Raw genomic sequence first — 16,437 nt, 5'->3', positions numbered from 1 at the left:
CTTCTCAATGAAAATTGTGAAATTTTTAGAAATGATATAAAATTATAGTTTCAAAATAGTTGCATTGACATTGCCAAAAAGAAACTCTACTGTGGCTTTGCCTATTGTGTGGGCACAAACTCTTCACTTTTGTTCATATTTATGTCCTCAAGGAGCAGGCAAGCCAGCCAGACTTCTTAACAATCTTGGCAAATGTTATTATAACAACAACAACAACAAAAACTGAGAAAGATAACAAGCAGCTACATCATTTTTGGTTTGTTTGGGTTTGCTTAATAGCCAGAGTATGACTATGTATTCATCTTCCTAGAACTATTGTTCTGCCAGCCACACAGTTTGACTTCTGTGATAAAATTGAAGGTTTTGAAAACACAATTCAGTTTTGTTTATAATGTTAAAGAATTAATGTAAAATTCAACTGATAAAAAAATGGGAAGAGCTTACCTACTGGAAGTGAATTCAGAGCAAGATGCCAATCAGATTTTTAAAACTATACAAAAGGAGATAAATCTGTTGCAATGGACAGTGGGTGTAAATTAATGCCACCTATAAGCCCATTGTTGTATATGAAAAATCAATAGAATTATAAAGAAATTCTATGAAAATGCACTTTCAACTAAAGACGACTTCAAGTGAAGACTTACTCTAATAGATTTAGAACTTGAATAGGTACTTTGTAAAAATGAGGTTAGAAATGAATGTATTTGTGGTGGGAGAGATTTTTGATTCATGGAGCAAAGTCTATCTTGTTTCATGTCCATTTAACCAATATTCACTGGCTGTGGTAGCATGCTGGAAGTATAGTAGGTGGTACATGAGTTCTGCAGTCAAGGAAATGACACAATAATTATAACAATAATGGGGGAGGTGACAGGCATTAAGGAGGGCACAGGATGTGATAAGCTTTGGATGTTCTATACAACTGATGAATTATTGAATGCTACATCTGAAACTAATGATGTTCTATATGTTGGCCAATTAAATTTAAATCAATTTTTTTTAAATTTTAAAAATTTAAAATTTAAAAAATGTAAAAAATAATTAAGGGGTAAGTAAGCATACACACATGACTACAAGGCAAAGCACTGTGTCATGAATATCAGAAAGGGGGACAGCAAAACTCAAAAGAGGCTCAAGGTGGGAGAAAGCAGAGGATCTGTGGGAGACGTTTTGTTATAGACCTTACAAGATGGGCTATTACAGCAAGAGGGCAACAGCATAGGGAAAGGCTTATAGTTGAGAGAATTTCTGTAGTCCATGAGTAGTGTCTCCCCTTTGTGTTCTGATGGAACCCCGTGCATCCATCTATTTTAGCATTTATCATAATGGAATATAATGGTTTCTTTATCTCTCACTAGACTGTACTTTCCTGAAATACTTAAAATCCTCTGTATTTGAAGATTCTGTATTTGTGAATTCATATCCCAGCCTCTAAACCAATACATAGAGCACTTTGGCTGTTATTCACAGACCTGTGCAGAGCAGGGGAAAATCTGAGTCTTCTCATGCACCTGTCCAGCTAACGGTGAACAAGGCTAGGCTCTCTCTTCTTGTTTCAGCTCTCCTACTGCAAACGAGTGTCTTTTTACAGCCTGTGAAGTGCCATATGCTTCACATGTTTGTGTTTTGAGTTGGTGGTTTTGCTGTTTAAAATGATTCCTAAGCAAAGTGCTGAAGAGTGATCCGGTCTAATGTTCTCAAGGGCAAGAAGGTTGTGATGTGCCTTACGGAGCAAATATGTGTTAGGGAAGCTTTGCTCAGAATGAACAGCAGTGCTGCTGGCCATGCGTTGGTTCCATTTCAATACAATATAGTAAATAAGGTGCTTTAAACAGAAACACACATGGTTATAGATTATAGTTATAGATTGATGGTTATAGATTGATCAGTTGACAAAAATGTTTTGAACAGAGGCTCTCGGGAACAAAATTTTGTATTTTCCAAAGAGGCAATGGTTCAGTATTTACTAATTCCCTGTGTGCAGTGACTTTATAGAATACAACTGCCCTGTGTAACAAGAATTGACTGTATCTGGTCTTTCTTTCTTTCTTTCTTTCTTTCTTTTTAAGCTGGTTTTTTTTTTATTTTTAATTAAAATTTTTTTTTAAATTTAATTTTTTTATTTTTATTTTATTTATTTTTATTTATTTTTTAATATTTTTATTATTAGCCCCAGGGTACAGGTCTAGGAATCGCCAGGTTTACACACTTCATAGCACATACCCTCCCCAATGTCCATAACTCCACCACCCTTTCCCTACCCCTGGCAACCCTCAGTTTGTTTTGTGAGATTGAGTCTCTTATGGTTTGTCTCTCTCCCGATCCCATCTTGTTTCATTTATTCTTTTCCTGCCCCCCAAACCCTCCATGTTGCCTCTCAACTTCCTCATATCAGGGAGATCATATGATTAATGTCTTTCTCTGATTGACTTACTTCGTTCAGCATAATACCCTCTAGTTCCATCCATGTCGTCACAAATGGCAAGATTTCATTTCTTTTGATGGCTGCATAGCATTCCATTGTGTGTGTGTGTATATATATATATATATACACATACCATGTCTTCTTTATCCATTCATCTGTTGATGGACATCTAGGTTCTTTCCATAGTTTGGCTATTGTGGACATTGCTGCTATAAACATTCAGGTGCATGTGCCCCTTTGGAGTATCCAGTATTTCTGTATGCTTAGCATTTATGAGCAAACGCCTGAATATTGGGAATGAGGAGGAAAAACCAGCTCATTGAAAATGTTAAAATACTGAGTTCAGGAATCCTGTTTTTGTTGTTGTTGTTGTTATTGTTTTGTTTGTTTTTTAAAGAATCTATTTATTTATTTGATAGAGATCACAAGTAGGCAGAGAGGCAGGTGGGGGCGGGGACAAGGTTCCCTGCCAAGCAGAGAGCCTGATGCAGAGCTCAATCCCAGGACTCTGAGGTCATGACCTGAGCTGAAGGCAGAAGCTTAACCCACTGAGCCACCCAGATGCCCCCACAGGAATCAGGGTTTTAATACCACACAGGTAATGGGAAGCCATTGGAAATTTTCTCCTGGGACTGCAAGCATTGATTGAATGTGCCAGATGGTATGATGGAGAGAATGAATATACCTGGGGACCTGCTCTCAAGGAGCTACTACAGAAGCTCCAAAGGTCCTTTAGGAAGATTAATTTCACAGGAAATCATAGGATGGGTAGAATTGAGAGAAACTGAAGATGCAAATCCACCACCATCCTGACATGATGTGATAAAGACCAGAACTAGGGTGCTGGCAAGAGGAAGGGGGGAAGTAAGGGGAGGATATCTGGCTTTCTTTTCTTTTCTTTAAATATTTTGTTTATTTATTTGAGAGAGAGTACACACAGGTGAGCAGGGGGAGGACAGAGGGAGAGAGAATCTCAAGCAGTCTCTGTGCTGAGTGTGGACCTACTGTAGGTCTTGATCTCATCTCCCTAAGATCATGACCTGAGCCGAAATCAAGAGTTGGCCGCTCAACCAACTGAGCCACCCAGGTGTCTCGATACTTGGCTTATTATGAAGTCAGCAGTAAATAACTTGATATAGAGAATGAAGGAGATGGAAAGGACAGAGTTAAATCCCGTAGTTTGCTACCCCCGATTTTGTTAGCTCCTGTGTAAGCAAATGTCTTCCAATCATGTTTCCCTCATCTGAGTTTATTACTCTGTGCTGTGCTGAGTCTTTTAAGGCACCTGTGATGGGGTCATAATCCTCCTCTGTTACAACTAAGCACCCAATGAATTAGTTGCCTAGGGTTTGGGGTGATGACTGGGAACAGTAGATGTAGTTTTACAATCAACAGTGAATTTTTACAGTTAATTGTGAAATTTTGCCTGGGGGGAGGTGGATCCACACTGAATTATCCCTTAAAAAAAAAATCTGGAAAGGTGTGCCATGCAAATGACTTCTGCTGTACTGTGAAGTTATGTCCAACTCTGTACAGTTAAATATTACTAACGCAAATTTTACTGCTACATTTGCAAGAAGGAAGGACACACCTATTGTTCATTGAGAAATTGCATGTGAAAAAATAGAGACCCAAGAATCAGCAATTACGCTTTCAGCACTATATGTAAAGCAGTAAGATGGTTGACCTTCATAAAGTAAATCCTTCATTACGAAGTGCTCAGTATCATTCTTCACAGTTTCCATCAGCTGAGAAATAAAACTTTCTCTCTCAGCATGATATTGACAGCTTCAGATTTGGAAAGCTATTTAGTTAAACTTCATGTTAAAATACTTTCTCAATGTGCTTTTTTCTTACTAAAAATCATTTTCTAAAGAGACAATCTGTATCTTACTATAAGTTATTTGCATTACCAACTAATTTATAAGGTTATGCAAAGCTGATTTCATACTTGGACCCTTTGAAATAGCATATTTTTTCCCCTGGCAAACTCATCTCAGATAATCAAGAAATGTAGTTGTCTTTATGTCAATTTTTAAGAAAGAATTTGAATGGCATTCTAAGCTAGTAGTATTTATTCTATCTGTGGCTAAATACTACATGTGTTTAACTCAACCTGAGATTAAAAGTCAAAGGAGTTTTGATGCTCTTTATCACTTTTCATCTGCTTTGAGTTTAATATATCTTTCTGAACAAAGCCATGTTTGTAAAGGATATTAAGTTTTGTTTGACCACCTTCTCAACTGCAAGTGTACTCAATGGACCTTAATGCAAGGTTATGCTCCCTGGACTGATTGGTATATAAACAGAAGACAGATGGTGTAGAGATGACTCTGATGATAATTCATTTTTCAGCTAGTCATGAAGATATTTTGATTACAGTGTGTTTAAGTAATTATAACACAGTCTGCAATGTTAGTCTTGCTGAGAAGGGAGCACATGGAAAACAAGTTACGTGTTATCCATGCCTAACAAAGGGTGCACTGTGGTGTAATGATTTTAATTCCTAATGCTAGATTAGGACTGGAGGAGTTTAAAATATGTCATACAGTAAGGTAAGTCAATTAAACATAGACCAAATAAAAAATGTAACTTCACATTTTGAGGCATAAATATTTGTTTTGGAAAGTATATAGATGTTACTATATGAAAGAAACCAGTATTTTGACATTTAGGTAACAGTCTGTGTACAGCTAATTAAAAAATTACATGGCTTGATTTTAAGTTTACGTGAATCGTAATTATCATGGAGCTTGCTTTCTGTGTCATGAAATTAAAACTGAAATCAGAAAGCTGACAGTTCAGTAGCACCTTCTATTCCTGCTGTTGTTAGAGTTTTGTTTTTTTTAAGTTAGCTCCACACCCAGCATGGAACCCAACATGGGGCCTGAACTCAGACCCTGATATCAGGAACTGAGCTGAAACCAAGAGTCAACCACTTAACCAACAGAGACACCCAGGCTCACCTGCTGTTGTTGAAGTTTTTAAAGAAAATATAAGGGGCACTGAGGTGGCACTGAGATGGTTAAGCATCTGCCTTTGGCTCAGATCATGATCTCCAGGTCCTGGGATGGAGCCCCGTGTTGGGCTCCCGGCCCAGCAAGGAGTCTGCTACTCATGCTTTCTCTCTGTATCTTTCTGTCTCAAATGAATAAATAAAATCTTTTAAGAAGGTCAAAAGTCAAAATGTCAAAAGGAGAATAATTAGAATTGTGTGGCTAGATAGGCCATTTAAGTTTTCATTTCTACATACTAATTACAGTTTTTACTTTTTTTGGTCTCACAACAGGATAATTGATCGCTTAGATGGAGTTCGTTTGTTGTGGTCTCTGCTGAAAAATCCTCACCCAGATGTGAAGGCCAGTGCAGCTTGGGCCCTCTGTCCCTGCATCCAAAATGCTAAGGTAAGAACAGACTATAAATCAATCCCTTCTAGAATCTCTAATACTATACTGAATAATGTCACCACAAGTCACTACTTGCTTTTGACTTACTTTTGGTCTGACCTACGTGGTAGAAAAGAGTGTTGAATGTTTGTGCCAAAATAATTTTTGAGCAATTCCTTTTCCTGGTTTGTTTTTAAATGCCAAATGAAACTGGGCTCAGGTGGCAGTGCTTAACAAGTTGTACCTGGCTGGTGCAACTGAAACAGGTATTCCAGGTCAGTCAAGAGGAAGAGAAGTTGACTGTTCTTATCTCTTAGGTGATCAGAAAATTGTATTTACCTGCTACTTTAAGAAGCATAAAATTGCTTCTATCTTATTTATATAGCCTAAAATTTGACAGTGAAAGATATCTAAGTTCTTTGTTACCTTGAAAAAGGAAAATAATTTCATGAATCCCACTTTTCTTTATCAGTAAAGACTAGATATAAAATCCATAAATAAAATTTTTACATGACAAAAAAAAAGAACTGGAAGAATTTTAGCTCTTCATTTGTAAATTTTATTATTTTCTGTAAAGATCTCTTTTCAGCCTCTTTCTATTTTCTTTAAAATTTTTTCTATTGATTTAGAGATTGCCTTTTCAGATCCTTGTTGCTAGAGATATTTTTCTCTGTTGAATATTTTTATCTAAAAGGATTTTACTCCTATAATCAATTTAACATGACTCTAAATATCATCCTAAGTATTTGTGACTGAAATAAACTTTTGTAAAAAGTGAATTGTTATGTGTACTAATAATAGAGGAGACCTATTACAAACTAGTCAATAGAACAATATTTTTACAATAGCAAAATAAATATAAAATATAACATAACAATATTTTATAATATAAAAATTAAAACATCTCAAATGTCAACCTACAGGAAGATGGACAACAGGATGATTCTGTGGTCATATAATATCATAAAATGCACATCTCTCTCTCCCCCTCCATGCCTCCACACCAATAAATGAATCAATAATATACAATAAATTTAATAGAAGAGACGAATAGCAGGTCTGACTGAGTAATTATCTCAAAGATAAAGTCTAGTAAATAACTAAGAATGCAAAGTAAAAGTAAAAAGAAAACAGGACAAGAAAATACATGAAAGGAAAGAGAGCAATTGAAAGGAAGAAAAATCGTTTTTAAAAAAAAATGTGGAAAGTTTCTGTAAATTAAAGAGTTGAAGAAAGATCCTAGGCTTCAGATTGAGAAGATCTACTTAGTGTCAAGCACGAAAAACAAAGAAAGTTATCTATACCTTGATATAAATTCAAATTTGACTTTTCCAGAAAATTAAAGGAAAGGAAAAAGTTACATAAGAACTAGGATCATACCAGTATTAGAGTTAACATCATTCACAATAAATTGTAAAAGAAAATGGAACAAATCCTTTACTGTCTTCAGAGGAAAGTATTTTTATCCTGGAATTCTATATCCTATAAAAACTAGCATTCAAATGAGTGTGGAGTAAGGACAGAATAAAGACATTTTTCTTTCAGAAATGTCAAGACTCAGGAAGCTTATTCCCCATAAAACTTTTCTGGAAAAAAAAATTTAGACTATTTTCCACCAAAACAAAAGATTTAAAAAAGAGAATAACATTAGTTATAGAAACAGTAAGAAGCAAATAACTCACTGGAATTAATAGTTAAATATAAATTTGTGTTGATAATATGGCTGTCAAATTTTATAAAATTTTTAAGAAAGAATTTTAAAGTAATGGCATAAAATAAAAATAAAGCAGATAGTATTATCACAGTAACAATCTGAATCTAAACTGCCAGATGCGTCCAAAAATGTATTAGTGTAAGGTATTGGGTAAATACATACTAAAGTTCTTTACTTTTCCTGGAGAAGGATGTTATAGATACTGTTCATTCTCAATCATCATGAAAATTTAAATTTAAATACAGAACTTAATTTTGTTTCATCAGTGAGATACCATTTTGTGTATAGAGAACATTTCTACACAGTGCTGTTATTATATGTAAATTATGTCCTTTATTCTTATGGATTTTAACTACAAGTCTGCCTATTTACCTATTACTACCTGTTATAATACATTCTGTAAGAGACATTCCAGTACTGTCATTTTCATTATCCCTGCCCAGGATTTCTGTCCTGATTATCTGACAATGCCAGCAACCTAAACTGAACCACACTCAAACTAAACACAACCCAGTATGTGTTGGTTAGCCCTTGGCCCCAAGGCCTCCACTGGTCCAAGAGCTCCAACTTGCTCCATTTCTGATGAACCTTACTTGCCCTCTACACATTCTCTACTCTTACCACCTTAGTGTCTTTAAATTGCTTTCAAGAAAAGGAAACCTCAGCCCTCATCTTATCACTCCTAAGGAAAAAGCAGATGCATGATATCTGCTTGCTCACTACTTTTACCCAGAACTACACTCCTCTACTCTATGCATTATCATTTAGGTAACACAAACATTTGAACAATTTTAAAACAAGAAAGCGATGTGAGCAGATTAATTACTTAGAAGATATGAGTGGGTGATTAATTAGGCTTGTGCAGTGGTTCAGGTGTAAATAATTAGAATCTGACCTAACACAGCAGCAGTGTGGGCAAAAAGGAAGAGTCAGTATAAGGAATAATTGCAGGGGTGCCAGGTGGTTCAACTGGTTAAGCGTCAACTCTTGATCTCGGCTCAGGTCATGCTCTCTGGGTTGGGAGATCAACCACACTGGGCGTGGAGCATGCTGGAAATTCTCTCTCTCTCTCTCTCCCCTTCTGCCCTTCCCCCACTCTGTTTTTCTAAAAATAAAAAGGAAAGAAAAAAAGAAATGCTTGCAAAGTAGATTCAGATATTGGTGAGTGATTGGTTGTTGGCTGTGAGAAGGAGGTCAAGAGAGAGTTTGAATTTTTGTTTTTGTTGTTGTATTTTAACTTTGACATCTAAGAAATAGTAACTTTACAAAACCTGAGTAGAACATGATGTCAGGCAAAGATGGTGGATTTGTTTTCATCCAGGTAGAGATATCCAGTCATTTGAGTATACAAACCTGGGTATCTGGAAGGAACTCAGGACTAGAGATGGCTATGTGAGAATTATCAGCATGTCGGAAGTAGCTGAAATCTGAAGAATAAAGGAAAGGCAGAGGGTGGGGAGTGAGGAGAGAAGGGCAAAGAGAAGTCATAGAAGACTAAAGAGTGATAACATAGATAGCTATCAGGGAAGGTGACAAGAAAGCCAAGAAAGGAAACAAATTCAAGAATTGAGGGGGGAAGTCATAATTTGCCCCAGGAGGTCTTTGAAAATTTACCTTTGAAAATTGAAACAAGTACATTAAATATGAAAAACAGGTGGTCATCGTTCATAATCATTTTAATTGAGAAGAAAGAACATAAGTCAGATGGCAGTGGGGTGAGAAATTAATTAAGGGCAGAAATAGATATAAAGAAGGTTAGTAGTTTTTACAAAAGTTTAGCTGTTAAAAGGAGAGAGTATGAAGTCCAGAAGATACCTCAGGTTTAAGGGAATGATTAATATGGGAAAGGTAGGAGAGAGAGGGAGAGGGTATTTGTATAGCAGATGTAGGAAGGGAGGGAGGAAAGAGGAGGAAGGACGGATGAAGGAAGGAAGAGCTCTAAATATTCCTTAATTTTACAAGCACATTGCTCTGAGTAGTGTAAAAAAACTTGTGGAGTGCCAACCAAAAGGACAGTTCTAGAATGCATAATTCCTACGAGTGAGTCCACTGAGAGCAAGCCAGGAGAACTTCAGTAAGAAATACTGAAAAGGGCAATGTGTTATTTCATTCAGGTGACATATACATAACCAAACTCCAGTCTGTCTGTCTATCATCATTGAATTTAAAAGTCAGAAAATTGTCAAAAAGATCTGGATTAATACCTTTATCTAAATTTAAAAAATTTAAGTCAGACTTTTCCTAGTTGACAGTAAGTATAATTTGGATGATTATTTCAATGAGGACTGGTATTTCTGATTAGGTAATATAGAAGACATATCCATAAATTGAATTAACTAAATAGTCAAAGTAAACATTTTGATGACATATATATCAGAAAATGTATCTTCTAGGACTGAATTTATGGTGAACACTTTTAGATGTCAATTTGCAATAGAGAGATACGTATCTTTTCAAAAATACATTGGAATATGTGAGCAAAAAAAATTTTTTTAAAGACTTTATTTACGAGAGAGAGATTGAGTGAGAGAGTGTACAACCAGGTAGCAGCAGGCAGAGGGAGAGGGAGAAGCAGACTCCCCACTGAGCCACGAGCCTGATATGGGGTTCCATCCCAGGGTCTTGGGACCTGAGCCAGAGGCAGATGCTTAACCAACTGAGCCCCCCAGGTGCCCCTGTGAGCAAAAATTTTGAAGATTGTTGGTCTAATATATCAGGCATGGCCTGTGAAATGAGACAGAAGGAAATTTAGAACATCTTTCCTCAAGAAAATAGCCTGATTTGCAAGGCTCTTTTGTCTTTTTGAAAAATCCTATTTTCTAGGATTGGGGTAAATGAATATTATGTTGGTCTCTCTCCTTGCATCTTTATAGAACGAAACTCATCTTCCCAAGGTAGAAGAATATCTCAGGGGTAGAGTATGGAAAAGGTCATGTTCTCAGAAAGGCAAAAGAAGAATGCACATTTATAATATTGAAAAATAGCATCTCATTACGTATACAGATCCCAATTCATGGTTTAAGATAGCTCTATCTAATAGAACTTTCTGTGATGACGGAAATGTGCTCTTCAGAATGGCAACCAGTAGCCCCCTGTGGCTACTGAGCACTTGAACTGTAACTAGTATGACTAAGGAGCTGAATTTTTAATTATATTAAGCTTTAACTTAATTAAATTATTCAAATTAACTTTAATGAACTTAAATAGCCACATGTAGCTAGTGGCTGTTGTTTTAGATAGCCCAAATCTAAGATATGCAAATAATGGAGGGTTGTTTTCTTTAAGGCAACCCCTACAAAGAGCTGTAAACCTCAAGATTTACATGATTACATATGATTACTTGTTCACTATGTAAAATTTAGAAAGTAAATAAAAACAAGGAGCTTTATGATTTTATTCTCACTATTAAAAAATGTTTTATAATAAAAAATAAAAGCAAGGGAAAAAGAATTACCCGTAATTTCAGTACTTGGGGCTAACCATCATTAAGAGTTAGACCGGGATTTTTTCCTTAACAATGAATTGTGAACATCTCTCTTATTCTCTGCATATGTCTTTCCATATCCCTGTCTAGTTTTCTTGGCTGTATAGTATTTTGTTGTATGTCCATATCATAATGTTTTATGCAGTCAGATTTCCAGTGTTAAAGAAGAATGAGGTTAGTGAAACAAAAATTTTAATTTAAGCTTTTCTAAAATATTCTTTTCACATAGAGAGAGAAAATTAAGTTACCTCTGATCCACTGGTAAATCACAGTTTCCCAGGGTTTAATCCATGGTTTCCATTAAATAGTTAAAAAGTATGGCCCCACAAAAAAGGAGAATAACAGGCCAATATCTCTCATGAGAATAGATACAAAAATCTACAACAAAATACTAACCAAATCCAACAATGTATTTAAAAAAATCATACACCATGATCAAGTGGGATTTATTCCTGGGATGCAAGGGTGGCTAATATTCACAAAATAATCAATGTGATATGTCACATAAATAAGAGAAAGGATAAAAACCATATCATTTTAATAGATGTTTTTTCACATTCAACAAAGTACAACATCCATTCATGATATAAGTTCTCTGCAAAGTAGGTCTAGAGGGAACATATTTCAACATAATAAAGGCCTTAAATGAAAAGCCCACAGCCAACATCATGCTTATTGGGGAAACACTAAGCACTCTTCCACTAAGGTCAGGAACAAGACAAGGATGTTTTTTATTCAACATGGTACTGGAAGTCTTAGCCACAGCAGTTAGACAATATAAAGAAATAAAAGGCATTCAAATTTTAAGAAAGAAGTAAAACTCTATTTTTGCAGATGATATGATACTATATAGAAGACCCTAAAGATTCCACAAAAAATTACTAGAACTGATAAATGAATTCAGTAAAGTCACAGTATATAAAATGAATGTACAGAAATCTGTTGTATTCCTATATACCAGTGATGAAGCAGCAGAAAACCCATTCATAATTGCACCAAAAATAATAAAATATTTAGGAATAAACTCAACCAAAGAAGTGGAAGACCTGTTCTCTGAAAACTATAAAACAAAAATAATGCCCGAGCAGAATATGTTGTAGTTATTAATAATTAGCAAGTGGACTGGGTTTATACTTCTTAATCACTTACATTTGAGTTTTTTGCTTGGAAGAGTTTTGTGACAATACATGAATAGAATAAAATTAAAAGTTAAGATCAATGTAATATAATTAATATAATATTAGAAGTTAGTGATTTCATTTAATCTCCAGGCATATCAAATAACTTCATTAACAAACAACATTATTTAGCATTGTTCGCCAAACCCTATGTAGGTACACATTACATTTTATATGCCTTTTTAAAATCATCTTAACATGAATGCATAGCATTAAGCAATTAAGTTTCCCAGTGTTAAACTACAGAATGAGGTTAGAAAAAACAATTGAGCCTTTCTAGAGTGTTCTTTCACATACAGAGAGAAAGTAAAGTTACCTCTGACCTATTGGTAGAAATTCAAACAAGTAGCTCAGGGAGTGTTTTATAATTGACATTGTGTCATAAGTTAAAGGGCACTGTTTTCCATAGTGGTAAAATAATTGTACATTTTACAATCAACTGCCTTTTGGGTTAGCTGAAATAATATGGGTAAAGATACTTGTCAATGTCTGTATGGGAGGTTATGTGTACTTGGAACTCTTGGGGTGTCATGTGTCTTATTTTATAATACCATCCAAAACTTATCCCACTCAATTATATTCAATTTAGCATTTTCAAGTAGCAGTTTGGATACGCAGTTGTTTTTAGGTGAATTAAAATTGTTTTCTAATGAGATTGTAAGTTCTGAAGGAGAATAGGCAGGACACATTTTTTGAATATGCTGGGCATCCAGCTTGCAGTAAAATAATGGAACCAGAAGAGATCTTGCCAGGTATTTTCGTCCATTCTTCCCTCCTCCTCCCCACCCCTCCCCTTTACAGGTAAGTTAATGACTCAGCTTTCAAGGAAAGATTGCCTTTTATTTTTAAGAAAGGATTTCTACATTTTTTTTCACAGAAGATGTTTTGCAAGTCATTTAGGCTGATTAACTTTTATGAATGATAGGACTTGGCACCATTCTGAAATAAAGAACCTCCTTTCTGGATTAACAGCACCGACAGAAATGCGGCAGAAATCAGCCATTGTCAGTTTGGCTAAGAGAACCACAAATGGGAAGAGAGCACAAGCCAAGCCTTCAGACAAATTATGGCTATTTCGGGGTCCCTGCCACGTCTGTCAGGCATCATGAAACTTAAGCACACTAGGTTTGAGTCCATGTGGAATGGATATGGTGAAATGTCAACTGTTCAAAACAGATGTTATCCATTTTTTAATATTTTTAACAGCAAGTGTATTAGAGCACATTTTCAGATCTATCTGTTAAGAAAATGAGACGTGATAATCAGTCCTAGTGAATGTATTGCGTCTTTTCTTGCAAAGGAATGTTTAAAGTTACTGATCAGGGAATGAGAGCAAATTGTGGGATCATTGAGACAAAGATTCATAATGTAGTTTTGCATTGCAGCTGCCTTATAGTTGTTAGATACATAAAACAAATGGAATGTGAGATCTTCGTGGTAAGGAGTTTGGACACTTTCACCACTAGACCAGTGTCTTAATTAGAAAGCATAAAATTGTCCTTCATTTTTGAGAAGGTTAGTATAAAATAGTTTCTGATAGCTTCCCAGTGGTAAAGAAAATGTGCTTCGTGAAAAAGGTACGTTTGGCAAGCTTAATAATTATTTGTCCATTCTTTATATGACTGGGAAATCAGAATGTGAAATATGAATCAGTTTTATGGTCATATATAAAACTTGAAACACTAAGACAGAAAATAAGCATCTCCCGCCAGAAAACTACCTAGTGTTCTTCAATCTATCGAGAACTGAGGAACAGAAGGCTGAACTAAAGTGAACTAACCACAAAAAATTCACTGCATATTTTTCTAAGTCATTTTATTTAACCATGTACCATTTTAAGGAGAGTTTTTTGTGTCAGGCTTAGGGAAAGTTTGTTGTTGGTTTGTTCTTTTTGTGTTTTTTTCCCCCCCAATTAAGCTTGCTACAAAGGATAGAGAGCCTAATGACCTCTATAGTAATGTTATTTAGTAAATTTCATGAGTCGCAATATGGTTACAGACAATTAAGTACTTTGTGAAAAGTGTGAAAGATTTGTAAATGGAAGTGAAAAGCTGTTCCTTTCAAGCTGAATGATCAAACACATTTTTGGGGAAAACCGGTGGTTGAACAGGTGTTCAGTATTACGAACTTGTGATATAAAGAATGCAACAGCTGAGTCTGGCAAAAATCCATGCATTAAATTCTTTGTTCTTAAGAAGCAAAACTCTGCTGCAGAAAGCTCAAATTTGTGCTCTGTGAACAATAAGGTATTGAAAAATACAGAAACTCATATGAAGAATATATAATTGATACGTCACTTCTAATTACTTTCTTCTACTGACGTTTGTAAGAATCATTTTGTTTCTTAAAATATCATTGCATTTTTATGTTGTTTGTTTGCCTTTTTATAAGGCAAATTATATTAAAATATTATGTTATGACCACCACTTACAAATTAAATAGAAAATGGGTATTCTCATTTTAGAATAAATACTCTGCATGTATAGTAAGCCAGTTGTAGAATTAAGAAGAAAACTCAATCTGTCTTCCAAATCAGTAATATATCCATGAGATCATTTGGCTTTGTAACTTTCCTAAACTTAATTTTGCTACTTGTTTAGAAAATAATGTCTGTTTCTGAATTTTGATCTTGGAGGAAAATAATTGCTAGTAATTTCAAAACCAGTGGCCTAAGGATCTCCTCCAAGCAGAGCAGCTAATCAGAGACATTTGAGAATGATTCCCCAAAAGAGAAGAGAAAAAGTTACTTTCTGTGAGATTGGAATACATGCTTAGGTAATTTTAACCAGGAATGTTGAGTCGTGAGTGTGGATGAGGCCAGCTTCCTAACTCCAGGTGTGACAGAACACAGCTGATCAAACAGGACAGAAATCTGACATCACTCTTTGTTTAACTTCAGCCGTCCAATGACCCATGCCCAATCAGGAAGCCAAAGAGAAGCTGGAGAAAGCATGTGTAGGGGTATAGTTTCATACTTAAGAATACTGCCATAAACACGGTTTGTGAGCTTTGGTTTGATCAGGTTGGGCCCTAGAACATAGAGCTGTCCAACAATGTGTCAAACAAGCTACACTGTTTTTTTGGTTTTTTTTTTTTAATTTAAAATCTCTTTAAAAGTTATCTGTGTTTGTGTTCTGCCTGCCTCATTGGGGTCTGATATCATTTTTAAGTCACCAAACCGTTCAAAATATACTTATCTGGCCCCCAGTTCTTAAAATCCTAAAAGATTAAAGTGAACTGTATTACAAATACCTTTTCTGTATGCCAAATTTTCAAGTCAGGACATGAAGGGCCAAAACAATAGTGAGGGTGTTAAACAGCTTATCTTCAGACTACAGCTGGAAGGACCACCATCTAAAGTCAAATCTGTTGCTTACACCTGGATTCTTCTCTTGCTCTACTATTGCTCTCTCATCCCATGTGCTTCTCAGACCCTACTCCAAAAAGGGCTGCAATGCAGGTTGCTAGTCCCGGAAGGGATGGAATTGACAGAGGTATAATACACCAAATGGAAAGTTACAACCAAAGCTATAACCTTTTTTTTTTTTTAATTTAAATTTTAGTTAACATAGAGGGCAATATTGGTTTCTGGAGTAGAATTCAGTGATTCATCACTTACATACACACGAGTGCTCATCAAGAGTGCCCTCTTTATGCCCATCACCCAACTAGCCCATCCTCCAGCCCCGTCAATTTGTTCTCTATCATTAAGACTCTCTTGTGGCTTGTTTCCCTCTCTCTTTTTTCTCCCCATTTCCATATATGTTCATCTATTTTCTTTCTTAAATTCCACATATGAGTGAGATCATATGGTATTTATCTTTCTCTGACTGACTTATTTCACTTAGCATAATACACTCTAGCTCTATCCACATCATTGTAAATGGCAAGATTTCATTCTCTTTGATGGCTGAATAATATTCCATTCTCTATCCATTCATCAGTCAATGGACATTTGGTCTCACTCTGTAGTTTGGCTATTGTTGATAATGCTGAGGTATAGCCTATTCTAAACAGGTATGTACAAAATCCTGCCAACAGTTAGCTATTTGTGAAACCATTTAACCATCTTATTTTGAAAGTATAGTTATTAATTATGAGGTACTTTATTAAATTAATAATCTCATCCATTAAATTGATCATATCATTATGTCCACCTCAGCCAGAAACTCGCAGGATCACATTGTACTTTGTTGCCATCAGATATTGTACCATCTCAAAATTCACTGATTCAGACATCTGAGACCCAA

The 16,437-nt window shown here is 35.4% G+C and overlaps 1 protein-coding gene across 1 annotated transcript in view; it reads left to right on the top strand.

Annotated features, from left to right (window-relative positions):
- ARMC4 (armadillo repeat containing 4) overlaps positions 1-16,437 on the top strand; it is a 195,898-nt gene that overhangs the window by 94,048 nt on the left and 85,413 nt on the right. The window contains exon 16 of the mRNA XM_032847139.1: positions 5,715-5,829. Coding sequence (XP_032703030.1) covers positions 5,715-5,829 — 115 coding nt within the window. The remainder of the gene's footprint in view (positions 1-5,714; positions 5,830-16,437) is intronic.

This window comes from Lontra canadensis, unplaced genomic scaffold (assembly GCF_010015895.1).
Source record: "Lontra canadensis isolate GAN:19392208 unplaced genomic scaffold, GSC_riverotter_1.0 scaffold185, whole genome shotgun sequence".
NCBI lineage: Eukaryota > Metazoa > Chordata > Mammalia > Carnivora > Mustelidae > Lontra > Lontra canadensis.
The sequence above is the reverse complement of the archived record's forward strand: the minus strand, read 5'-3'. Positions and strand labels throughout refer to the sequence as shown.